Genomic DNA, 25,496 nt, shown 5'->3' with positions numbered 1-25,496 from the left:
GCCAGAGGACTCACCAAGGTTGGTAATCGTAAAACCCCTATCGGCATAAATAAAGATTTAGCCGTGGTATCCTGCAGCGCAAAAGGGTCATGGACACCTCACGGTGCCTCGAACTGCACATCCGCACACTCCAAGGAAATGCCAGGTGTTGAAAATTCGCTGCAGCAAGGAGAGGCTCATGGCTCAAGGAGTGGAGACGCTGGAATCGCAGAAAACATACTGTTCCCATTCTAGGGCCCGGAATACCTCCTGTAAACAGGCAGTGAATAGCATAGGTGAGATAGCGCCTCCCTGCCTGACACCTTTTCTTATTGGAATTTTATTGCTGGCTTTATGGAGAACTATGGTAGCTCTGCATTCGTTGTAAATATCTTCCAATATTTTCACATAACACTCTTCTACACCCTGATTCCGCAATGCCTGCATGACTGCTGAGGTTTCTACTGAGTCGAATGCTTTCTCGTTATCAATGAACGCTTTATATAGGGGTTGGTTATATTCTGCGCATTTTCTGTCACTTGACTGATTGCGTGAATATGGTCTATGGAGAATCCTTTACGAAAGCCTGCCTGACTTAATTGCGCTAAAACTGAAACCTAGAGCGTCTCCTTCGTCTCCACAACAATTAACCAATGTTTGTAAATTTTCCTGGCAATCTGCTAACCGTACAATATCAATATCAAATAACAATATCAGCAGCGGCGCGGCGCCATCTGTTGAAGCGCAGCTGCAGCGGTTGCTAGGCAACGGCGACTCAAGACGTTTGGTAGCTGGACCGCTACGAGAAAAGGTGACGAGCCGAACTGGGCTCCAGTAGTGTTGCTTTCGCAACGATATACGGCATCCCAGCAGTCCAGTCTAAAAAAACACGTTCAATTCCCTCGGGCTTCTTACATAACAGGCAATAGCATGCATAACAGGCGTAACAGGCTCCAGAAACCTTGGCTTCGCTACAAAAGCCAAGTGGAAGTGCGCCTTTTTGCTCCCGGCTCTGAGCCCCCGCCACCCAGGCCATGCCAAATGATTCTACCGAGAAACGATGTGAGCAGCCAGGGAAGGCGAAGAGGCAGATCGGCGAACCTGTCACACCGGACGGCAAAGACAACGAAACTGAAGAAGTCGTCAGTTTCGGCAGAAGAGTGGGCGACGGAGAGGTGATGCCACAAAGCGTGGTCCCCAAGCGAAACAACTAGCTGTTCGACGCCAGCGGCAACGAGAGGTATCATTTGAAAATGCTTTCCTCCCAAAATATTAGGGAAAAACTATCACTGCTCGCAACCGGAGTACAGATCACACGTCCTCATCATCTGTCAAAATTTTAATTGCTGTCTGATATATCACATCAATTGCTGTCTGATATATCATGCCTAGAACAACCTTAGTGATTCGGACATACAGAGTCCCGTATTACCCGAAAATAATTCTGACTTGTGGTTCCCGCTCACTTAATTAAGGGTGCCTTAGATTCCAAAATCAACGCTCAGCATATATGCAGCGACGGACCTGGCATTCGGTTCCTCTGAACTTTTCTAAGCTTTTTCAAATTGTGTTGCAAGACTCCCTCGAGTCGACGGCGGCGTTCCTGCTTTATGAAAATTGATGCAAGTTGATGGCCTTGAATTTATTGGCCCAATCTTCCTATGTTTAGCAAAATCTTTCGTTTAACGCTTGTCTATCGCTCATATCTCTCAGTTTAGAATGCCCAGAAAAAATCACTGGGGAACGTTTTTCACGATAGAAAACATGTTAAAGGCATTATGTAGTTGACGAATCCTATTGTTTGACACTCTAGCATTGAGCACTCACAAATTGGCTCTGCTGAGACTGTAATGTCCTACTCGCTCTAAAGTGCATCACAGAAAATAAGGCATTGTCATTTAAAGTGGTCTCTACGCCTGCATACCCCCCTTTGCACGAACGTGGATATGATCTTCGTGTGCAAAAGCTAGCACTGATAATAACCTCGGTTTCAAATCCTCGGGACATGAATGCCGGTGTTTTGCATTGGTATTGCATGGACGAGACAGGTGCATTGCTGCACTCGTTTGTTTTAACGAGTGCAGTACGGATATTCAAACGGCTTCTCATTTGCACACCACACACGTCATGGTGAGGAAACTCAACCTCTTTAGAGACAGCATAGAAAAGCAAAAAAAAAAACTCGACGTCAGAGGAATATTTTGGAAGGACAGATATGCAGTGAGTGCAGCTTCTTATACAGCGCTGCTCATGATTACCTCTTTAGATCTGGTTTTGATTCATACCTCAACTAACCGAGATTTCATGGATTGAATTACCATAGAAATTTGGCTGGGTGGAGGGTCGCCATGCAGACAGGTGCGATAAAGCCTTTCTTCTCATTCGTTTCCCTTTTTCTTCCGTGAAGGCTGCGAGCCAGCTCAGATCCGAGTTCAGTTATGGGGCCGCAGTAGTAGTTGTAGCAGTAGTAGAAGACCTTCATTCGACCATAATTTGCAGGCCGAGCAGGTCGACCGCCTGAGCGACCAGAAGTCGCTGTTCTTCCTCCCCTTCAGCGCCAAGCCAGTTGAGACAGTCGGTGACTTTTAGAGAGGGTGGGGGTAAGAATCCCACTGCTGGGCAGCCGGGAATAGAAGAGCAATGAGCCATGTCCTCATCGATACAGGGGCAGTTGGGACAGGAAGGGTCTGATCGAAAGCGATAGAGAAAGAGGCGGGACGGGGTGATGACTGCGTTCATCTGGATGTGTCGGAGAAGGCGAGCCTCCGGCACCGTGAGTGATAGATGAGGGGCAGGGCAAACGGGTTTGAAGAGGCGGAGTTCGAGGTAGACCTCTTTTGTGGTGAGGCGAAGGGTGAATGTCCCACCGTCCTCAGAGGGCTTGGGCCAGGGGATCAACGGTGCCCAGACAAATGTGTCGCGGACGAGCTGATGGGGCCGATCAGTGCCATCAATCCCGCAATGCCCAGGGACCGAGAGGAGAAAAATGATGGAAGGGTGCAGTACGGAGAGTGCTTGTTCGACCTCCTGTTGGAGAAAAGGGGGTTTAGGGTGCGTTTCTGTATGTGGTGTACAGCGGCTTGTGAGTCTGAATAGGCTGTGTACTCTTGGAGAGAGGAAAGGAGGACAAATGACTGGAATGCATGCGCAATGGCGAGGAACTCGAGGGACAATGAGTCCGGAGACCGTAGATACGACCAGCTGGTGTGGGTTTCAGGAGCGGGGAGGTGGGGATGGTACAGGGCGTAGCCGCAGGATCTTCGAGGAGTCACGAAGAACGCATCCGTGTAGGCTACGCCCTGTGTATCAAATAAAGAGAATGGTGCAGCGCGGCCACATGGCGCGGTAGGACGAGGGACATGTTTTTCGAGAGGGGGAGGATACGAAGATTGGGAGCCGCGGTGGGATTAGGAGAGGTAAACTGGGAGATAGGAATGAGCGAGATACCGGCTTCATTGAATAACCACTGACCCTGACGGGTAAGGGAAAGCCGGGCAAGCTGTGAGTCACGGTGGAGAGTGAGAGTAGAACGGAGACGATGGAAGAGGCCTGTGGCAAATAGCTTACCGGTAGACGTAGTGATAGGGTGGTTGAGAGCTGCCTTGTAGAGGCCCACAAGGGCAGTCTCGAAAGTGTTGAGTCTGAGTGAAGGGGGCGTAGCATGCAAAGTACAAGACCTTATTGAAGGCCAGCGCGTGGGCAACTCGGCACGCATGAGCCTCATGGAGACCTGAGCGTCGAATGAGCACGCGCCCCATAAAGGCCTTTTATAAAACAAAAATTCCGACAAAGAACCGACTGAACGTAAAGCTAATATTGTCTCTAATACATATTACGTGTGGAGGAAAAAGAAACTATTTGAAACTATTCTTAGGCACAGTAATCTTCCAGGTCACTCAGCAAACGGTCTCATAAGTCTAGATAAGAAGTCGTAAAAATAGCCTGCACCCAGGAGCCGTCGTTTGGCTGCAGTTGATTTCCAGGCCTTTCTTGAATGTAGTCCCTACTAGGCATTTGCTGCGATCTAACTTAGAATTGAAACACGTTCATAAAATCTAATTAAATTAGACCTAGTAGACGAGGGAAAGCAAAGCCGGATGCATAGATACCGAACAATCGTGTGATGTCATTGGCTCCTCATTGCATGGCGTCAAACATGTAATGTGAGTGGTCGGTGTCAGTGGTCAACCAGAAAGGTCAGGCGACAACTGGTCCACGGTCACGTGGTTGCTCCTCATTAGCTATGATATATACTACAGGCATTCCCTTGGCTATGCGCAGCAAGACGCATAGTAATAGAGTTTTAGCCTTGGGGGTGCGTGTTGGTTTGGAATTGGTCGGACTACAAGTAGGAACGCGCAAAGCCAGGGGAAACCTCTAGTAGGACAGTTCTTTCTCTAAAAGGCAAAATTCGGCTGTGGCTGCTCTAACACGGCGTTCTTAGAGGAGCTTTGTAACACCTGAAACATGCCTCGTTTGCACGAGGCCGATCTCCTACAAAGGCGCACTGCAACGCTTACTTAGGCGGTTTCAGCCATCAAAAAGAGCACGCTGTCAGATCCAATAGAAGGCGCTCCCCATCAGCTGTTTTTGTTTCCGCTCACGACTGCACGTTTGAAGTTTCCCGAGAACGTCGAGACAAAGGCCTTCACTCGATTATTCAGCGGGTAGCCGTCTTCTCGAAGCCAATTTATAATTTTCCGTATTTTAGTTTCCAAAGATACATCTCTGAGCGTTGTGAAATGCCATTCAAAGAGAACATATTGGTTTACGGCCCTTCGGGTACTCAAACAACCACAACGGCACAATGAGACCCGTTCGTTTTACTGCGCACATGCGGGCCTCTGTGGATAGGAATTCAACCATCGACACCATTGTCATTAAAAATGAAATACATACAAAAAACGCCATTAAACTTCTACTGATAACACAAGTTTATAGGAGCAAGACTGCAACTGTACTGATTTCGCGCTCAGAATTCTGCTTAACAGTAATGAACATCACGGTTTGAAAAGCAATCTGGGTTACCTTGCGTCCTACCACCATCCTTCTGTGTCCGCCACGCCATTTACTTCAAGTGTTAGTGAGGTTTTAGCACATTTTCAGGTCGCTTCCTCAATCATGTAGCAGGATACCACTTTGTGTCATTAAGAAATTTAACTCGAGGCCTCCTATGGGACCGGAGACCAAGCCCGGCCGGACCCAGGCTGAGTACAGGGACACTGCAGCGGGGCCGTGCCTGGCCCGGACTTGAAGCCACGGTCCGGAGCTATATGCGCCTGGGCTTCGTATCTCGGGTTCGGGCCGTTCTCGATTTCGGCATTTCGGGCTGGTGTAGTTGGGAAGAACATTCTTTATTCCTTGGGCCTATATTCCATCGGTGAGGGCTTTATATTGATGATTTTAAAAGTTAACTGTTGCCAGAAGCACACATTCGAGCGTTATCCATAGTCGGGGGAGGTATGTGCATGATATTGGGTGCAAGCAGGCACGAAATGCAATTGCAGTCCTGTTTGGTTCATTTTAATTTGACGTTTTCTTCAATAGACATTGCTTCCCATAATGCATGAAAGGATGCACTCTGGCGCCGTCAACAGGATTTCCATCATTGGTAGCTCTCTTCAACTCTCTCCTCGGGGGCGCCGCCGAGAATGCTCCGACGGAGACGGATCTGATCCGGTACAATCGCGTGAGCACCAGTAATGACGGCCGCTGCAAGAGAAAAGAACGGATTAAATTCTTTAATAGATCATTGAAGCGTAGAGGTCACTATATCCGACACTTGGGTCGGGAAAACTATGGATGTTACGAGGCACGCACACAACTGAAAAATAAAAAGGTCGCGCGGATTAGTTCTAAGACGTGCAGTGTGCAGTAATTGTTAACATCAACTTGGTACTTCTGTAGCTTGTCAAGAACCATTCCCATGAATTTTTTCGTTTGCTCGATTTCAGTCAGTGAATATTCTTCCTCTTTAATCGACTCAGAATTCTTCTCTTCTATTTGTAGATCTTATTTGTTGATGGTGCTAACTAATTCGTTGAAGACTGCTTCGTGTCATAGCTCAGTCAAAGCCCACGTAATAAGTGAAAGCTGCTAAGGAATTGTCACGGCAGGCATTCTATGTTTAGAATGTCCACTCTTCGCAAGGGCCAGATCAGCAGTGGTTCATATTCCTCTCCTTTACGCGCAACAGAATGCGATTTTTTACCATACCGACCTGACGAAACTGCGAGTAATGCACTCTTAAGAACCCGAAGATGGGCAGAGAATGACTGCTTGCTGCTCAGGAACGGCGCAGTATTTGAATCTTCCGGATATGCACTGCTCCAATATTCTGGTTTCCGTCGTGAGCGATTTTTCCTGAGTTCCACTGCATGTAGGCAATTGTTCCTGAATATTGCACTGCTTCGCATGATCATTTCATTTTGAAAATAGGGCATGTGCGTTGCAGTTCTCAACTAAAACTTCGTACCTATAAAGGCAGCCCCGAAGACGATGAGACTTGACAGGTTTGGCATGTTTCTTGAGCACTGTAAGCAGTAAATAGAAAACACTTCAGTATTTTGACGGGAATGCAAAATGTTAATCAAAAAGCCGCGTCTGCAGGTGAGGCACAACGGAACATGACAGCCGCCGTATTACTTTCAATACCTGCGAGGTGTGTAAATTTCCCCAATAACGAAATAGACGACACGCCTCAACGTTGAAAGGACTGAAGTATTTCTACGAGAGTGAGGAAAATAACTAAACGCTCATCTCGTGAAAGAATCTGGTGTGGTATAGCTTAGTGATCACATTAAGAACTTAATGTATGTTTTATTTTCCGTAAATACCCTTTACTATAAATGAAGTCATGGCTGAACGCCGCCTCTGGTAAGTGGTTAATGTATATAACAAACACGAAGCTGCGGGAAGTCCCTAAGGTGGCCAAGAAAGCAGCCTTTGTATCAACTTAAATAGAGAGAAATCAATGTGGGTAGAATTCGGGGCAACGGAAGTACCCCTAGAAGATCTAAATAATCTCAACATTCATTATGGCGTACATTATAACGCTCATTAGAGCTCTTGTTTGTCGGCTACTTTTTCGCATTTGGCTTTTACATCTGACCCCGAGACGAAAAAAAAAATAGCAGCCACGTATAAGGTAAAGGAGGCAGACAGTAAACATGATCGCTCCCCTTAACACAGCTAGCGTTACATTCCACCATTGCAGCTAAGAGCACCATGACGTTGTTGCCTCGCAAATCATATCCAACGGGCTTTTTTTTTTATTTTTGAGACTATGTGGGCTTTATGTACTGCATTAATAACATTCTCCATATTTGTCACGGTTATAAAAGCGTCAGCCCGAGAGGTCGTCTGGACACGGAGAAAGTAGCTTGCATCAACGCATCTCTGCGGGTGAAAACAGGAGCCACCTTAGTCGAATATAACGAAACCCTTAAGCTTCTCGGAAGCATGAAAGTTCCAACAAGGCGTTCACTGAGTTTTCAAACACACCGCATCCTTATTACAATGAATGAAGAATGTAGTCTTGCGACTAAGTGGCATACACACCGTTCTACTGAAGCTGGGGCCACTGCAGAGCTGGTCGGCAGGATGTGAACCTTGAAGCCAAGGCGCGCTTTTTATCCGCTTCTACCTGAATGTGAATGCCAGAATCAGCGTAAGAAAAAGAATACAAAACTTCCATTGCAACAAAAACGGGTGATAAAAACTACTCTCCTGCCTAATAGGGAGTGGCCATATAAGTTTAGGACGTAGAGACAGCTTTTAAATTTATCGTACTATATGATAAGTCCCCTTAGTTAGCTGTAAGTAGAATGAGTTTTTTCAACATAGCAGCGTGCATACTTCTGAATGGGTCGAACCCAAGCATTTCAAATGAAAACAGTTTTATCTGGCTTTGCCTGACACATGTCAGATCAAAGCACCGAAGCAATTATGCTCGGGCTAGATCAAAATCGAAAAAGCAGTTCCCTGCATTCTCCACGTCAAATCAGTGATACCCTTCATTTCCCTTGTTGAATCTGAACAAACGCTCTTTCATATCACTTCAGTCTTGCTTATCATACATCGCACACTACGTGAGGTCAGTATCAAACAAAAATGAGAATGTAAAGCTGAAGAACACTTTAATGAGAGTACTGTGATATTTCATTATGGAATGTTTGCATGCTTTTCATTATTCTGCTGTTAATTTATTTTTTCTAATATTTCCTCTGCATTCCTATTTCAAAACTTCTGCATATATGTAATTTTAAATCGGCATAGCCTGGCTGGATTCAAGCTTCCACTGATTTGAAGGTGGTGGAAGAACCTGAACAGGATGATTTGAGGTTCCTCGTGAAATCATCCCGTTCAGGATCGCAGGATAGGCAAAGGGGAAATCAACATGAACAAAAACGCTTGATTTTTGGCATAGTCTGGATCTCAAGCACCCCAAAATGAGCCCACATGAACAAATCAACTATTGCGAGAAATTCACAAACCACAAGTAATCAAAATTCCTTACTCTAGTTCAGCTGCGCGTCTCCCCAAGGCGTCGCACATCGATGCGCTGCCGAAGACTGGCTTCGCGGGAGTGCCTGTCGGTCTTGTTGCTGTGGTTGCTCGAGCCGGGACTCTTATGTCGTATGAAACGGTATGGGTGAGAGGATCTAGTGAACCGCAAAAATTGGGCCTTTCCAGCCTTAGCGAAAAGCACGAAAGGCTCTTACAGATATGTGCACAGCTGGTAGCTGCCGCTCGCACCCGCTTCACTTCAAGCACAAGCTGTACTGCATCTAAATGTCGTTGCCATCCCAGCCGGTCGTAGAAGACCATTCAACCAAATATTCGACATGGCAGCATAAATAAATCGGCGCACTGACTTTTGCTCCGTGCTCGAATATTGAAACACAGATGCTCAAGAGAAATTCACGAAGGTCTGTTTATTTCGTTGTCTGGACTACTTACAAATTCTCATAACAAGAATTACAGGAGGATCAAGCTTTTTTTCCGTAGCTCTCCAGCGACCGATTAAACAAAACCAGCAAAACGTAAACCTTGTCCCCCAAAGAGCCTTTTGCTCAAAGCCAGAGCATTCCCGAGCTTAAGCACAGACTTGGTATAAATCACAAATCTAGAGCACGTGAACGGAACAGAATACAAATTTAAGGGGCCACGGGAAAAGAATATTCCTGCTGTTGGATGGATCTCAGCACCGCTATGGTGAAGAAGAGGACAAACATCTTGACCCCTGGGCACATTCTACAGTGAATGACGTTGAGACAGCCTCCTACTACCGCCATGGTTTAATGGCGCACAGAAAATCTTTATTCTAACAACTGGGCGGGAACTACTGAGTCGCTTTTGGTTTTTCACCTGTATTCTGTCGTATTCTGTCCTATTTTCTATACTCCTCATTCTTACAAGTAGCATAAAACGTGCTGTTAATTCTTAATAAAATGATTTTGTTTTTTGTTGTTCGGCTGCTTTCAGCCTCAAAATTCTTGTCATAATACTGGTAAACATTCTGGGACATAAAGCAGAATAGCTCACGTAATAGATATCATTTCTTTACAGCACTTTTTTCAGTAGTGCGAATAACAAGAACGTTCGATGACAGATAAAACTCTGGGTAGTGTCTCTTACAATCTTCACGATCGCCTGTCATGATATAATACGGCCATGGCAAGCCCCTAAATCTCCAGACCTCAGTATTTTTCTCTTGAACTGGCCGTTCCATTAGGATAAGCATGCTGGTCTTGTTTCTCTCAGTCATTTGTGAAGAATGGCAGAAAAATGGTTGTTTGTGTCAGGACTTCGCTCTTCTAAATGGTCTGGACGGAGCATAATATAAAGGCGGACGTACTCAACGGAGTTGCCGAGATATAATTTATCCAAACCATGGCCGACAAATGTTTATTTAGCACAACCATGGAAAATGAGGTTGAAAAACAGCGTGACAAGTTTTTCCTGATGGTAACTGGATGTGAAACATCCGCTCTAGGAATACGTAGTCTCGTAAAAAGTAACAAATTACACTTCAAGTGAGTACTAGGAAGCCCCGGCTTTACTGGCTTTAGCACCAGAACATGCTATTCCCGCCTATTCGGTTTTTTAAACTGCGACGGAACTCGTTCTCATTTATCTTGGAAAAGTAAGAGCTGTCGCCGTAGTTTTGTACTATATTTTTCAATTCCCTGGTCAACTGCCTAATTCATGTTTTTTCAAGTAAACGAAATCAATCTCAAGCGAGGCTGAGTAAATATATATAGTAAAAATCTCTCTGATGGACAGATGTTCTTTAACGGCTGCGGTGCAGTGTAGAGAAGTGCTCATTACAGACTGGTGTTTCGCTGTGTCTTCATTGATAATGTAATTAGAACTGTCCACTTCGCATAAATTGAAATGTCACACAAATATTTCTGGTCGCAGTACAGTCACGCTGTCCGGTCTAACACAAAAATCGCTTTCATTTGTTCCTTGTTTCCTGCGCTGAAGGCTGCCAGCCAAATAAGAGCTCCGGATGCTTATGGGGCCATGACAGCTCTTCATCAAAACAAGAATGCAGAAATGAACAGACTGAAATTGAATTCTATTGTTATCCATGTAACTTTGCCTTGTTGAGCAAAGGGAAAGAATTTGAATCAGCTTCGGGGCAAGGCAATCTTGCAGGTCACCGTGCAAACCCTCCCGCAAGTCCAGATAACTAAGACTGGCTGCCAGCATAGAAAGTAAATACATTCCATCAGTATGACTGCTGCGAGGAACAGTTGTCTGCCTGCAAGCGACTTCCATGCTTTTATTTTATGCAGTGCCTGAAAGTATTCCCTCAGACCTATCTTAGCAACGAAATTTTTCCATGAAATTGAAGAAAATTGGACAGCAGTAATTGTGGAAACTTATGTTACTGATGTTATCAGGTTCTTTGAATGGTGGGGCCGTCACTGTATTCAAGTATTGCCTAAGATGCTTTCCTTTGATGAGTTTTGGAGCCAACGGCGCACAACACGTTCTACAGTAAAGGTTGTTGGAAATTGTTTTTTTCCCAGACCTAATAGGCTAGTTAAACTCAATATACAGTGTTTATATTCCTTCTAGATTGGTGTTATGCCGATGCTTACGCCGCGCATCTCGCAGGGGCAGCCATACATTAAACTGGTCTGATTACGAAAGTATGAAATGATGGGCAGAGGCGTCTAGTAAGTGTATTCTTTCTTTGCAGAGAAGGTAGATAATAATGAAAGTCCCATATTATGCAGCTGTAAGCAAAATGGTACATGAAGACACAGGTTGCGTGAATTTTTCTTCTGGTCTGCCGCCTTGAGAAAATACGTAGGGCCCATCGACTCGCGTATTACATCTAGATACTCACCAGAACACTCACATTGAGAGCAGCATGGAGAGACAGGTGCTGCAGTTTAGGAACCATTTTTGTTAGAATTTTATACCCTCTCAAAGACTACCCAGTTGTACTTCGTGCTCGAAAATTACGTTGAGATTGCCTATTTCAGTAGGCCAGTCCTCTATGTGATCAAAGAGCAAAGAGAAAGAGCTTTCATTCTCAGCTGAAAAATTCACTACAGTGGTCTGGTATGTTGCGGGATTATATTTCAGGGTTTTGATGTGCCAAGTAAGGGCTCCAAACTGGCTTTGCGGAAGCTTTGTGAGGCAGGAAACGTATTAAGACAGGAATGCTGGACATTTTAGATCATAAACGCGCCGAAAAATCCTCAGGTCTGTCTATGGAGTGATCACCGGGGTGGAAAACCTGGCATCAGGCTTATGTTTCAGGCTTACGTAACGACCTTCTTGTGTTTTGGTGAGCAACATTTCGCAGAAATACAGGGCACAAAAACTGCTGTGGCGCTATTTAAGCATCCTTACCTTTCAAATATGTTGGAGGTGAGAGAAACGCAGGCCCTCGCTCCTCTAAAACTTTGGAATACCACGGATTCGAAGGGAGCCCCATACAAGACGCTGAAGTTGTTCTCTTGGGCTCTTTGCGTTTGGTAAAGATTGTAGCTGCTTTCGTGTATTGTTCTCGTGCGTAGGTCCGCTAAAACCAGCCTCATATTCTTGATGTCTCCATAGTAGGAAGCTGTTCTTAATTAGTTTATTTCGTGCAATTGGAGAGACAGCCTTGCGTTGCATGCAGCGTGCTCATTTTCTGCTTGGTATTAAGAAGAACAACCTTAGCGATTCTGGAATACGGAGTCCCATAGTACCCGAAAATATTTCAGACTTGCAGTTCCGGCTCATTTAATAAGAAAAGCCTTACATTCCAGAATCAGCGCTCAGCATATATGCAGCAACGGACCGGGCAATCGATTAATCGAAATTTTTCTAAGCTTCTGCATGTTGTTTCGGAAGATTAAAAACGCGGAAGAGACCACCTCTTACTCATATTGAAACATTGTAACGGTTCGAAGGAAAGTGCAATAAAAGTATTTTAAAATCAAATCGCTACGCCTGGCCTAGAAAAATTTAAGCAAGTCTCAGCGCCTCCGCCTCCTCCGTCGCATGCAAGCTGTGAAAGAATTTTTTTTCAGCACACTTAACTAGAAAACCATGGCATTAATGCCGGAATACAATAAAAAAATTTTAGTGCAGTTTCCAGTTGGGACTGCAAGCACTTTCTCATTCATCTTCGGGACTGAAAAGGTGTTGGCAGCTGTCTGAATGTAATCTTTTATTTTCAAACGCCTCATGAATTCATAAGCTTCTGTTCCTTTACTTCCCCTTCGAACACTCATATTCGGTATTGTGAAAGCTGAATCACTGAGAATGGACGCCCAGATGGAGAGCAAGGAATGGAATTTACGTTGCGCAAAGTGCATTATAAATGCAGTGCTTCCTTTCTTAGAGGTTTCGCATGAAAATGTCAAGCTTATACCGATAACATGACATATTTGCAAACCATGCATCACGCGTTTCATATTCAGCGAAATTAATAGAAGCGTGAACATACTCCACATGTATCAAACGCATGAGACGACTTGAAACATTTATCGATTTTGCCTTGAAAGTTGAAGTAGGAAGTGAAGTAAGAATTGCAGTAGGAAGTAAAAACCAATAGCAGCAAGTATTCGCATGAATGTTCGTAATTTTTTGGAGTGATGTGCTGGCTTCTACTAAAGTTATTTGCACCTCTTCGCACAAACCTAGATGTCTTTTTTCTCTGGAAAGCTATCGCAGATTCTAAGATTGGATTCAGGAGGCCTTCTAAATTGAATACCGGTTCGTTTGAGTGCATATCCCATGGACTAAGTAGGTAAACTTCTTCTTTATGCAGTCCAAGCTAGACCTTCAACTGCCATGTCATATGCACAGCACATGTCTCCTGCTCCAGAGGGCAAGTAGTGACATTTCAAGTAGCAAAAACGCAAAACCACAACTCAATATCACGGGAATCTGCTTTTCCAGCGACTGCAATATGTTACAGTGCAGAGCTGATTAAAACTGCAGCTTTGCTTTCGTTTTTTATATGTCACTAACAAGAAGCGGCATCAGTTACTATGAAATGTAAAAAATCTTGATGGCTGCTGGACTGGCACGCAGACCGGAATATTGCATCGACACCTTTCGATCATTTTTTTTTCAGGTAGATGGCGCTCAGCAATAGGTACTCTTAATAGCACTTCAACTGCCTAGTCGTCTGCACAACGCACGTCTTTTTCTGCTGAGAGCATTCGATTTCATTAAAAGTATCATAAAAGGCAAAAACACAATTTGAAATCTCGTATTATGCAAAGTAATACTGCAGGCCCTTGTTCAGGGGGTCTCGCATTAGAGATAATATTTTGAAGCTTAGTTATGAAGGATATAGGTTCTGAAGCTAAGCCTACTTCTGAGAACTGTCGTCAGGCAGCATATGACTTCCAGGCTTTTTCTAAGTGCATCCCTTCCTGTATATTAGCCTTCAACAAATTAACACTTGGAACTTGTTCACGAACTTGAACAGGATTGAACACGAATTTTTTCCCAGATTCTTATGACTCACTGTAGGAATTTTTCTCAATTTGGTTTGCTTGCTTTCCTTTGGTTGAACATTCCTAAGCAACTCAAGCTATGAGGGACGACGTAGTGAAGGACTCCGGAAATTTCGACGTCATGGGATTTTTTTACCGTGCACTGACATCGCATAGTACACGCGACTCTGAATTTCGCCTCCGTTGAAATTATACCACCCCGGCCGGGATCGAACCCGCGTCTTTCGAGAGAGCAGCCGAGCGTCATAACCACTGAGCCACTCCGGCGGCGAATTTTTCTAAAGTGTACAGCTGTAACTAAGAACGGTAAGATTTGTACAAGGCTTCAATGGAGGGCCTTTTTTTCTGGGTTGTATTCTACAGCCAGCAGGACATTGCAAAAACTGGTTTGAGCGCTTTTGTGTTTGGTCATCACTACATTGCCGCAAAATGTGGTTCATGAGCCACACAAGGTGCCGCCAAAACCTTGCAAGCATCTCTCTTGTGCATTGTAGGTGAATGAAGTTTCACTCGAGCGCCAATCACCACGAGACTAGGCAGCGATGGCAGAGGCGCTTAGCAGGTGCACTATGCTTTCGACAGAAGGAAGCTGAAAATGAAGGTCCATTTTTATGCAGCTCTGAGCTACATGCGGTATAAGGAAACTAGTTGCTTGTATTTCGCTTCTGAATGGTCACCGTGAGAAATGCGTAGAGCTCATTAAGAGGCGTCATTCAAAACACTAGCACTTCGCCAGAGCGGGTAATATCTCATTAAGACTTAGAGGTGCTTTTTTTTTCGTCCTGTAATTTTTGTTATGAGAATTGGTAAGCAGTGCAGACAATGAAATAAACAGGCCTTCGTGATTTTCTTTTGAGCATCAGCGTTTAAATATTAGAGGACGCAGCAAAACTCAATCCGCGTTATATTTGTACTGCCACGTCGAATATTTGATTCAAGCGTGTAGTACGATCGGCTGGGACGGGACCGACAGTTGAATGCAGTAGAGCATGTGTTTGAAGTGAAGCAGATGCGAGCGGCAGCGACCAGCTGAGCACAAATCTGTAGGAGCCTTTCACGCTTTTGACTAAAGCTGGAAACACACAATTCCTGCGCTGCAATGCAACCACTGACCCATAACGCGGAAGCGTACAGAGGTATCCAAACGGGAAGAGCTAATTAAGGGGAAAGTGCGGCTCTTGTTGACTGCTCGACTAAAATCCGAACCGCGTAGCCGCCCCAGTTTGGCACCTCGGTGTTCAAGAGTTCGCACCCGCCCCGTGGGAACACAAGCCAAGAGAACGCAACGCGCGAACCCAATCCGAGAGGGATGGATACGCTGGCACGGCATTCGCACTCGTTCGTAGAGTGTTATACGACATAACAGTTCGGGCTCCAGCAACCACTGCAACCAGACAGACAGGCACTCTCGCCAAGCCAGTCTTCGGGCGCTCATAGGTGCAGCTGAACTTAAGTGGGAAATTTTGATTACTTGTGGTTTGTGAATTCAACTCAATAGTTCCGTTGTTCGTGAAAGCTTATTTTTGTGGGTTCGTTGATCCCGACTGCGCTTTAAAACAAGCGTTTTTGTCCATATTCCTTTCCCCTTTGCCTATTCTGCAATCCTCAACAGGATGACTTCACGAAGAACGTGAAATTGTCCTGTTCAGGTTCTTCCTCTGCCTTCAAATCAATGGAAAGCTTGAATGCGGAGATGTTATGCCGATTTGAAAATACGTATCTGGAGAAGTAGAGTTTCAAATTAGGAAGACAGAGAAAATATTAGTAAAAGTAAATTATCAGCAAAATAATGAAAAAATATTGAAACGTTCCATAATGAAATATCAACGTACTTTCATTAAACTGTTAATGAGCTTTACATTCTCATTTCTGTTTCATACTTACCTCACCCAGTGTGCGCTGCATGATAAGTAAGATTGCAGTGATATGACAGAGGGGATGTTCAGATTTAACTAGGAATATGAAGGGTATCATTTATTTGACGAGGAGAATGCAGTGAACTGCTTTTTCGATTTTGAGCCAGCCCGAGCATAATTGCATTGGTGCTTTGATTTGACATGTGTCAGGCAAAGCGAGATAAAACTGTGTTCATTTAGAATGCTTGGTTTCGAACCATGCAGAAGTATGCCCGATACTATGTTGCAAAAACTAATTCTACTTACAGCTAAGCGGACTTATCATATAGTTCAATAAATTTAAAACATGTCCCTACGTCCTAAACATATATTTCTAGTCCCTATTAGGCAGACGAGTTGATTTTATCATCCGATTTTGTTGTAATGGAAGTTATGAATTCTTTTTCTAACGCTGATTCTGGCATTCACCCTCAGCGAGAAGCGGATAAAAAGCGCGCCTTCGCTTCCACGTTCACATCCTCCCGACCAGCTCTGCAGTGGCCCCAGCTTCAGTAGAACGGTGTGTATGCTACTTAGTCGCAAGACTACAATCTTCATTCATTGTAGTAAGGATCTGTCGTGCTACACAACTGGTTGAACGCCTTGTTAGAACTTTCATGCATCCGAGAAGCTTAAGGGTTTCGTTATATTAGACTAAGATGGAGCCTTTTCCCTCCCGAATCGAAGCGTTAGTGCAAACTACATTCTCATTGTTTAGACGACCTCTCGGGCTGATACTTTTAGAACCGCGACAGATATGGAGAATGTTATTAACGCATTACATAAAGTGCACATATTTTCAAAAATATATCAATGCTAATCAGCCTGTTGGATATGATTTGCGAGGCAACAACGCCATGGTGCTCTGAGCTGCACGGGTTGAATGTAAAGCTAGCTGTGTTAATTGGACGAATCATGTTTACTGTCTGCCTCCTTTACCTTATACGTTGTTGTTATTTTTTTTCTCTTCGCGGTCAGATATAAAACTCAAATGCGAAAGGTTTCCGACAAACAAGAGCTTTTATGGCGGTTATGTTGAGATGAATGTTGAGATAGTTTGTCTTCTAGGGGTATTTGTCTTGCGCCGAATTCAACCCACACTGATTTCTGTCCATTTAATTTCATACAAAAGCTCCTTTCTTGACCGCCTTAGAGCCTTCGTGCTGCTTCGTGTTTGTTACATACATTAACCTCTTACCAGAGGCGGTGTTCAGCTATGACTTTATGTCGTAAAGTGCTATTTACGGAAAGAAAACAGACATACATTAAGTTCTTAATGTGATCACTAAGCTATACCACACAAGATTCGTCCACGAGATAAGCGTTTAGTTGTTTTCCTCACTCTCTCAATAATATTTCATTCTTTTCAACGTTGAGGCGTGTTGTCTATTTCGTTATTGGTGAAATTTACACACCACGCGGGTACTGAGAGTAAAACCGCGGCTCTCATGTTTCTTTGTGCTTCACCTGCAGAGGCAGCTTTTTGAACAACGTTTTGCATTCCCAACGTCAAACCACTGAAATGTTTCCTATTGACTGCTTACAGTGCTCAAGAAACATGGCAAACCTGTCAAGTCTCATCGTCTTCGGGGCTGCTTTTATAGGTACGAGGTTTTAGTTGCGAGCAGCAACGCACATACCCTATTTTCAAAATGAAATGATCATGCGAAGCAGTGCAATATTCAGGAACAATTGGCTACATACGTTGGAACACAAGAAAAATCACTCACGACGGATACCAGAATATTGGAGCAGTCCATATCCGGAACATGCTAACAGTGCGCCGTTCCTTCGCCGCAAGGACTCCTTCTCTGCCCATCTGAGGGTTCTTAAGTGTGTATTACTCGCAGTTTTGTCAAGTCCGTATGGTAAAAAATCGCATTCTGTTGCGGCTAAAGCAGGGCAGCATGAACCACTGCTGACCTGGCAGTTGCGAAGGCAGGACATTCTAAATATAAAATGCCTGCCGTGAAAATTCCTTACGAGTTTCAATTATTACGTGGTCTTTGACTGACGAAGGAGTTTTCAACGAATGATTTAGCACCATCAACAAATAAGGTCTACAAATAGAAGACAAGAATTGTGAGTAGGTTAAAGAGGAAGAATATTCACACACTGAAATAGAGCAATCAAAAATATTCATTAAGATGGTTCTTGTCAGGCTACGTAAGTGTCAAGTTGATGTTAGCCTTTAGTGCACACTGCACGTCTTAAAACCAATCCACGTGACCTCATTGTCTTTTTCAGTTGACTATGTACCAATTATCATCTATCGTTTTCTCGACCCAAGTATCGTATATTGTGACCACGAAGCTTCAATCATCTATTAGGAATTTAATACGTCCCTTTCTCTTGCATTTTCACGCAGCGGCCGTTATTACTGGTGCTCAGGCGATTGTACCGAATGAAATCCGTTTCCGTCGAAGCATTCTTGACGGCGCCCCGGAGGAGAGAATTGAAGATAGCTTCCAATGACGGAAATTCTGTTGACGGCGTCAGAGTGCTTCCTTCGATGGTATATGGGAAGCAATGTCTTTTGAAGAAAACGAGAAATTAAAATGAACCAAACAGGACTACAATTGCATCTCTGCCTGCTTGCGCCCATTATCATGCACATACCTCCACCGACTATGGCTAACGCTTGAATGTGTGCTTCTGGCATCAGTGATCAAATTCATTCAATCATCAATATAAAGCCCTCACTGATCAGCTATGGGCCCAAAGTATAAAGAATATTCTTCCAAACTAGACCAGCCGGAATTGTCAAAATTGAGCCTGGGACGAACCCGAGATACGAAGCCCAGGCGCATATAGCTCCGGCCCGTGGCTTCAAGTCCGGGCCAGGGAAGGCCCCGCTGCAGTTTCCCTCTACTCAGATTGGGCACGGACCACTCAACTCCACGCGAGCAGCGGCCGGGCTTAGTCTCTGGTCCCACAGGAGCCCAGAAGATAAATTGCTTGATGACACAAAGTGGTATCCTGCTACACGATGCAGGAAGCGGCCTGAAAATTGGCTGAAACCACACTACCACTGGAAATAACTTGCTTGGCGAACACAGAAGGATGGTGATATGACGCAAGCTAACCCAGATTGCTTTTCAAACCGTGATGTTCACTATTGTAAAGCGGAATTCTGAGCGCGAAATCTGTACAGTTTCAGTCATGCGCCTATAAACTTGTTTTGGCTGTTGATTTTTATTCGGTTCTTTTGTTTATATTTCATTCTTAATCAGCACTGTGTCCATGATTTACTCCCAGAGCACAAAAGCCCCGAATTTGCGAAGTAGAACAAACGAGTCTCATTACGTCGTTGTGGTTATTTGAGTACCCGAAGTGCCGTAAACCAATATGCTCTCCTCGAATGGCATTTCACAACGCCCAGAGATGTATTTTTGGAAAAGAAAAGACGGAAAGTTATAAATGGGCTTCGAGAAGACGGCTGCCCGTTGAATGATCGGGTGAAGGCTTTTCTCTCTAGGTTCTTGTGAAACTTCAAACGTCCAGTCATGAGCGGAAACAAAAAACAGCTGGTGAGGAGCGCTTTTTTGTAGATCCACAGCGTGTTCTTTTTGATGGCTGAAAGCGTCTAAGCAAGCGTTGCAGTGTGCCTTTGTGGCGATCCGCCTCGTGCAAACGAGGCATGCCTCAGGCGTTACAAAGCTCCATTAAGAACGCCGTGTTAGAGCAACAACAGAAGAGTTTTGCGCTTTTAGATCAAGAACTCTCCTACTCGAGGTTTCCCATGGCTTTGCGCGTTCACACTTGAAGTCCGACCAAGGTCAAACCAGCACGGACCCCCAAGGGTAAAAATCTATGAATATGCGCCTTGCTGCGCATAGCCATGGGAATGCCTGTAGTATATGATCAGCGGCCGTTATTACTGGTGCTCATGCGGCTCTACCCCCTGAAATACGTCTTCGTCGCAGCATTCTTGGTGACGCCCCTAAGGAGAGAATATAAGATAGCCACCAGTGATGTAAATCTTGGACGGCGATAGAGCACATCCTTTGATGTATTGTGGGAAGCCACGGCTGTTGAAAAAAAAAACGAAAAATTAATGTGAACTAAACAGGACTGCATTTGCATTGCGTGCCTGCTTGAGCCGAAGATCATGCATATCCCTCCATCGACTATGGTTTCTGTTTCAATGTGTGCGTCTGGCATCAGTTAACTTGTTAAGTCATCACTATAAAGAATATAAAAACGATTGTTCTCCCGAACTAGACCAGCCCAAATTGTCAAAATCGAGTCCTGCCCGAACCCGAGATACGAAGCCCAGGCGCATACAACTCAGGCCCGTGGCTTCAAGTCCAGGCCAGTCACGGCCAAGTTGCAGTGTCCCTTTTCTCAGCCTGGGCGCGGACCGCTCAGCTGGACGCCGGGCTCGTCGAGCATCAGTCTCGAGTCCACAGCAGCTGAAGAGGTACATTGCCCATAGACACTGTGGTATCCTGCTGCACAATTGAGGAAGTGCCCTGCAAAGGTGCTATAACCACAACAACATTTGAAATAACTGGCTTGGCGAACACAGAAGGATGATAATATGACGCAAGCTAACCCCGTCTGCTTTCAAACAGCGATGTTTTCTATGATTTGTCGGAGTCGCGATAGCGAAATCAGTGTAGTTGCATACGTGCACCTATACACTTGTGTTAGCTGTAAATTTTTAATGAGGTTTTTTGTTTCTATTTCATTTTTAATGAGAATGGTGTCGATGGTTGATTTCGAGACCGCAGAGGGCCCGGATTTGTGAAGTAAGTTGGAGTATCCGAAGTGTCACAAACCAATATGCTCTCCTCGAATGACATTTCAGAACGCTCCGAGATGTATTTCTGGAAAGAAAAAAAAGGCGGAAAGTTATAAACTGGCTTTGAGCCGACGGTGCCGCTGAATAATCGGATGAAGGCCTTTCTTTCGACGCTCTTATGAAACTTCAAACGTCCAGTTGTGGGCGGCAACACAAAAGAGCTGATGGAGAGCGCCTACTATTAGATCTGACGGCTTGTTCTTTTTGATGGCTGAAGTCGACGAAGCAAGCGGCGCACTGGGCTTTTGTAGGTTATCGCCCACGTGCAAACCAGGCATGAGTCAGGCGTTACAATGCGCCACTAAGCACGCTGTGTTAGAGCAGCCACCACAGAATTTTGTGCTCTTCAAGCAAGGACTCTCCTACTCGAGATTTCAACTGGCTTTACGCGTTCCCATTTGAAGTCCGACCAATGTCAAGCCATCACGTACCACAAGGGCTAAAAATCTGACTCTGGGGTTTGCTGAGCATAGCCATGAAATGCCAGTAGTGTATGATCATAGTTAATGACCAGCTACCACGTCACCGAGATCCAGTGTTCGCTTGACATTTCACATTGAGCGCTGACGTTTTCCCTTAAGCTGGGACCTTCGACCTTGAATTTGCGAACTTCTGGCATGCACGATAGGTTGTGACTTTAAGGAATGCTGACATTCCATGTGACTTCAATTTTCTGTTACTCTCCTTTCTTTTTCTTTCTTTTTATTCTCTCAACTCCTGCCCCCCGTGTAGAGTAGCAAACCGATTATTCTTCGGTTAACCTCCCTGCCTTTCCTCTTTTTCCTCCTCCTCCTCTTTTAGAGCTGGTGATTGGCATCGCCTGATGCGATTCCATGCGATGACGTAGCATTGGGCATATTTGGGCTTGAGTGTTTTCGCTTACTGCATAAAGGAAATAATGTATTTAAAAAAAAACTTCCTTATTTAAGACTTGGCCGATGGCTGCGGCAGGGGTAAGCTCCGAAGCGCGACGTATACTAGAGAGTTTTAGTTGACCGGAGCGACGGTCCCGCTCCGCTACGGCAGCCAGCGGAGACGCAACTGCGCATGCGCAGCCCGCTTGGGTCTGAGCGGGCGACCGGAGCGCATCTCCCGTTCCGCTCGCCGAGGACCCTAGCGGAGCGAACTCAGCGAGACGGCCCCCGGCAGCGGAACAAGATGGCTGCCCCCAGCGAGTCCAGCATGCTCAGCACCTCATCGGCTTTTTCCGCTAGCGATGCGAGTTCATCGCAGCAGAGGCTGCGCAAACGCTTCAGAATTGATGAAGATCTGTTACTCCTGCAGGAAGTGTGTGCGCAAAACCCATTTCAGTGTCCTGAGAACTGGACAGCGGTCCTGCAAAACGTGATGTTCGCTGTTGGACGTGAACTAACGCTTCGTGCGATCAAGGACCGAACAGAACTGTTGGTGGGCTACTTCCGCCAAGAAGACCGAGCCAACCTTCGGAAGTAAGTGGCAAGTTATGTATGTGTACTGAGCATATGTATTCCCACGCTAACATTGTCGCAACTACTGCCTCATTTTTGTTTTTCTCGCGCGCACCGCGCATTTCTTTCATCGCAGATCCGGAACGGAGGAGCAATACACTGAACGAGAACAGCTGCTCCAAGAGATCTCGGACATGATCCGAGATGTCGGTTATGTGCTGAAAACGGTGCCTAGAAAGGCCAGTTCCGCACTGGCAGCGAAACGGAAGCCCCCCTCGTCCACCGGTGCAAACCGCCGAGCACAAGAAAACCGGCTCGCAGGATGCGAAAATGTAGTTATCGGTGATGTGCCGGAAGAGGATAACAGCCAGTTTATGCATGGTGAGTGTCTCCATGTTTTCTCCCGTTCGTTGGTGATTGCCTCTCCTCGAATTGCATGCATGTCCACGGTGGGGGACTGCCCAGCGTTCAGTTAAATCACAGAATGGAGATATACGATTGCTTAGTTGTTACGCGGACATGAATTCAAGCCGGGGTAGATTTTAAAACATTGGCATGTACTAAGAGATGGGAATTTAACTTCAAAATAGTGTATGTGTGAAAGCATAGGGCAGCCTTTTTTTTTTACGGCGGGTGGAGCGATTATTGGAGTTATTCATAAAATTTGCGTATTAGTCACTGGAGAATGATTTAATAAATCACAGGAGGAGTGTTGCATGTTTAGAGCTAGCAGGTGGCCCCTGTCATAGCTACTTGTGTCAATGCAAGTGAAAAATGATTTTAAACTGTGTTCTTAAATTTTATTCTAGCTGTTTACCTTCCTATCGCAAGCATAACATGGGTGTATTTCTGCATGGCAGCTATGCATTTACAGCAGGCTCCTGTCAAGGCTCCTGAGCCTTGTCAGAGGTTGACAGAATATGCAAACAAACATGCCAAGTGTCTGCAATTTTGTATGCTTCTATGTACTATTAATCTCATATGAAGTCACTAGCATTTATGCTTGTGAACCTCTGTGGGTGCATGTATTAGTGTTGAAAATAATTTTGAATACATACTGTCGTAATTAACGGGCATTGTGTAACCTTCACGTGGCACACACCGAAGTGCGAAAACTCCCCACAATATTATATGCTTATCGCATTGAAAACATTGCAACAAAAAAAGTCATGTTGTGCCAGTAACATCACCTGTAATTAGAAGCATCCTCCAAAGTTTCATTTCTACTCCATGAATTTATAGCCAAATCTCCATCACCTTAGTGAAAACATGGCACTTACCCTCAGGGGGAGGTAACCATAATCAAACTTCTGTTTTTTCTTAAGGAGTGAGATAATGGGGGATAATTGCGACATGTTTGAACTTAAAGAAAATGTTAACGAAGCTAACATTCCTGATTGGAAAAAAGTGAAACTTAAAACCAAAAATAAAGTATTTGAGAATCATATAACAAACTAAGGGAACCTGTCAGTTGCTGAAATGAAATTGTACAAATATTCACAATGTCTAGCACAGGAATGTTAAGGTTGCTCTGACAAATACATTTGCTTTTGTTTCATTTCCAAAAGTTCAACAAGAGTCATCTGCATCAGAGCAGCTGCTGCTGGCAATGTATGACGGGGAGGAAGCAGTATCTCCCAGTGATACTGCTGCTGTCCCACAGCAACAACCACCAGACACCATTGAAGATGCTGGCAACCCGCTGCCTCAGCAAGCAGAACGGCCCAGGCAGCGACCAGCGAAACGACGCTTAGGGCAAAGCAATCCAAAAGGTAAAACGAGAAACACACATCAGAGAACCTATCAAGACATCTGTTCATTGAACTGTCAGATTTATATGTTCCATACCTGCTCATAACCAATGCATTATAAAGTTAAGCTTAGGGGAACACAACACAACTAGACAGGACAAGCACATACTCTGGGCCTTTTTTTGGTAACGCAGCAGAGGTTAGGCAAGAAAGGAAAAACGAGCATTTGCCCCTGTGCCATTGGGGTGGGCCTTTGTTTATCAAGCTAGAGTTGAGGAGGTGGGGGGAAGTTTAATAGCCAGTGCAAGGTTTATAAAAGGCCCGTCTCTTTCCTTTTCCTGCCTAGCTTCTGTACAGTGTACTATTACATTAATCACCTTATTCAGTCCTGCGTCTTCACACACTTTGACACAATCTTGCCGTTGATGACAAAGACATGGCGTGTGCTCATGAAAACTGCAGCTGATCACCTTTGAACCGCTTTCCTTCTATACAGTATGCCATCACACTGATCACCACAGTTTGAAGCCGTGCATTCACACTCAATGGCACAGTCATGTTGTTCACAACATAGTACTTGACGTGTACCCATGAGGAGGCTGCAGCAAAACACCGCTGAATCACTTTCCTTTTAATGACACATAATGACACACCATGCTCAAAAGCAAGTCTCCACACACTGATGCAATCATCATAGTAATACAGTAATCATAGTAATATAGACGACATAACTTAGCACATTCTCAGGGGCGACTGGACAAACAGTCAGGAGAGAACTAAACAAAAATTAGTCTGCCACTCCTTGCAATTCCTCCTCCGGTCATGCACGAATGGTCATCATCTATTTTGTTTTACTCTTAACCTTGGTCCAGTACAATTCTGTAGCAAACCTAGCATTAAACTAAATTTACTGTCCACCACAGACGTTTTCTTTCATCTGCTAGCATTAAAGACAGTAACCTATTTTTGTGGAACTGCAGCCAGCTTAGTAAAATGTGGTTTGCACAAAGCTGAGTTCATGTTATCCACACATGATGAACACCTTGTATGCTAGCACTCATGACTGTGTTTGATATATGTACAACTCCTAGAAGTAGAGTCTAAATGATTTTTGTGATTGTTTTTGTCCATTTCATAGGGATTCGTGGACTTCAGTTCCTGGGGATGGAGCTGTTAACAAGGCGAGAAGATTACGAGTTTACAATAAAAATGAAGGAGCTCGAAAATGAAAAAAAAAAACTTGAGCAAGAAGACGTGCGTCTCGCACTAGAAAGAGAGCGCCTCGCCTTAGAGGAAAGAAAAATAAAACTACAGGAGGAAAGGCTTGCACATGAAGCCTTATGCAGGACACAGGAGAGAGAGCGACTCCTTCAGCAAGTGGAGAAGATGCTGACGGACCAAGAGAAAAGGCTCTCTTACCTCATTGAGAAGAAGACACTGCCATGATTGTTCTGTTATATTAAAGAAATCAGTTTAGAAGACTGCTCAACATTGTTGTGGTGTCTAGTGCAACAGTGACAGGAAGAAATTTTAAAACAGGCACTTGCTTCCAGCTTGAAAAGCAGTGCGTTTTCTGCCTTCTCACCGTTTCTGTAGATTTACTTTAAAAAAAAATGCATGTAGCATTAGAAAGTACAGCAGGACTGCGAAAGTAA

The 25,496-nt window shown here is 44.7% G+C and overlaps 1 protein-coding gene across 1 annotated transcript; it reads left to right on the top strand.

Moving 5' to 3' along the window:
• The first annotated feature begins 2,763 nt into the window (after positions 1 to 2,763).
• LOC149339529 (uncharacterized) lies at positions 2,764 to 25,287 on the top strand. The gene is made up of 7 exons (XM_089550945.1): positions 2,764 to 3,040; positions 17,403 to 17,460; positions 20,081 to 20,279; positions 21,690 to 22,111; positions 22,227 to 22,471; positions 23,659 to 23,862; positions 24,980 to 25,287. Exons 1-7 carry the CDS (start codon positions 2,764 to 2,766, stop codon positions 25,285 to 25,287), a joined length of 1,713 nt encoding a protein of 570 aa, XP_089407071.1.
• Positions 25,288 to 25,496: the final 209 nt, after the last annotated feature.

The sequence above is a fragment of the Amblyomma mixtum genome, chromosome 6, assembly GCF_055824585.1.
Source record: "Amblyomma mixtum isolate Tamu chromosome 6, ASM5582458v1, whole genome shotgun sequence".
In the NCBI taxonomy this organism is placed as follows: Eukaryota; Metazoa; Arthropoda; class Arachnida; order Ixodida; family Ixodidae; genus Amblyomma; species Amblyomma mixtum.
This window is presented reverse-complemented; position numbering and strand designations above follow the sequence as displayed.

What these genes read in the sequence shown, in the direction of transcription:
- LOC149339529 (XM_089550945.1), top strand. Translation starts at nt 2,764, where the DNA reads ATGAGGGGCAGGGCAAACGGGTTTGAAGAGGCGGAGTTCGAGGTAGAC. An exon ending in GGGGTTTAGGGTGCGTTTCT is followed by an intron (nt 3,041 to 17,402) that starts GTATGTGGTGTA and finishes GACTGCTTACAG; the next exon opens with TGCTCAAGAAACATGGCAAA. An exon ending in AGTCCACAGCAGCTGAAGAG is followed by an intron (nt 20,280 to 21,689) that starts GTACATTGCCCA and finishes CCGCTACGGCAG; the next exon opens with CCAGCGGAGACGCAACTGCG.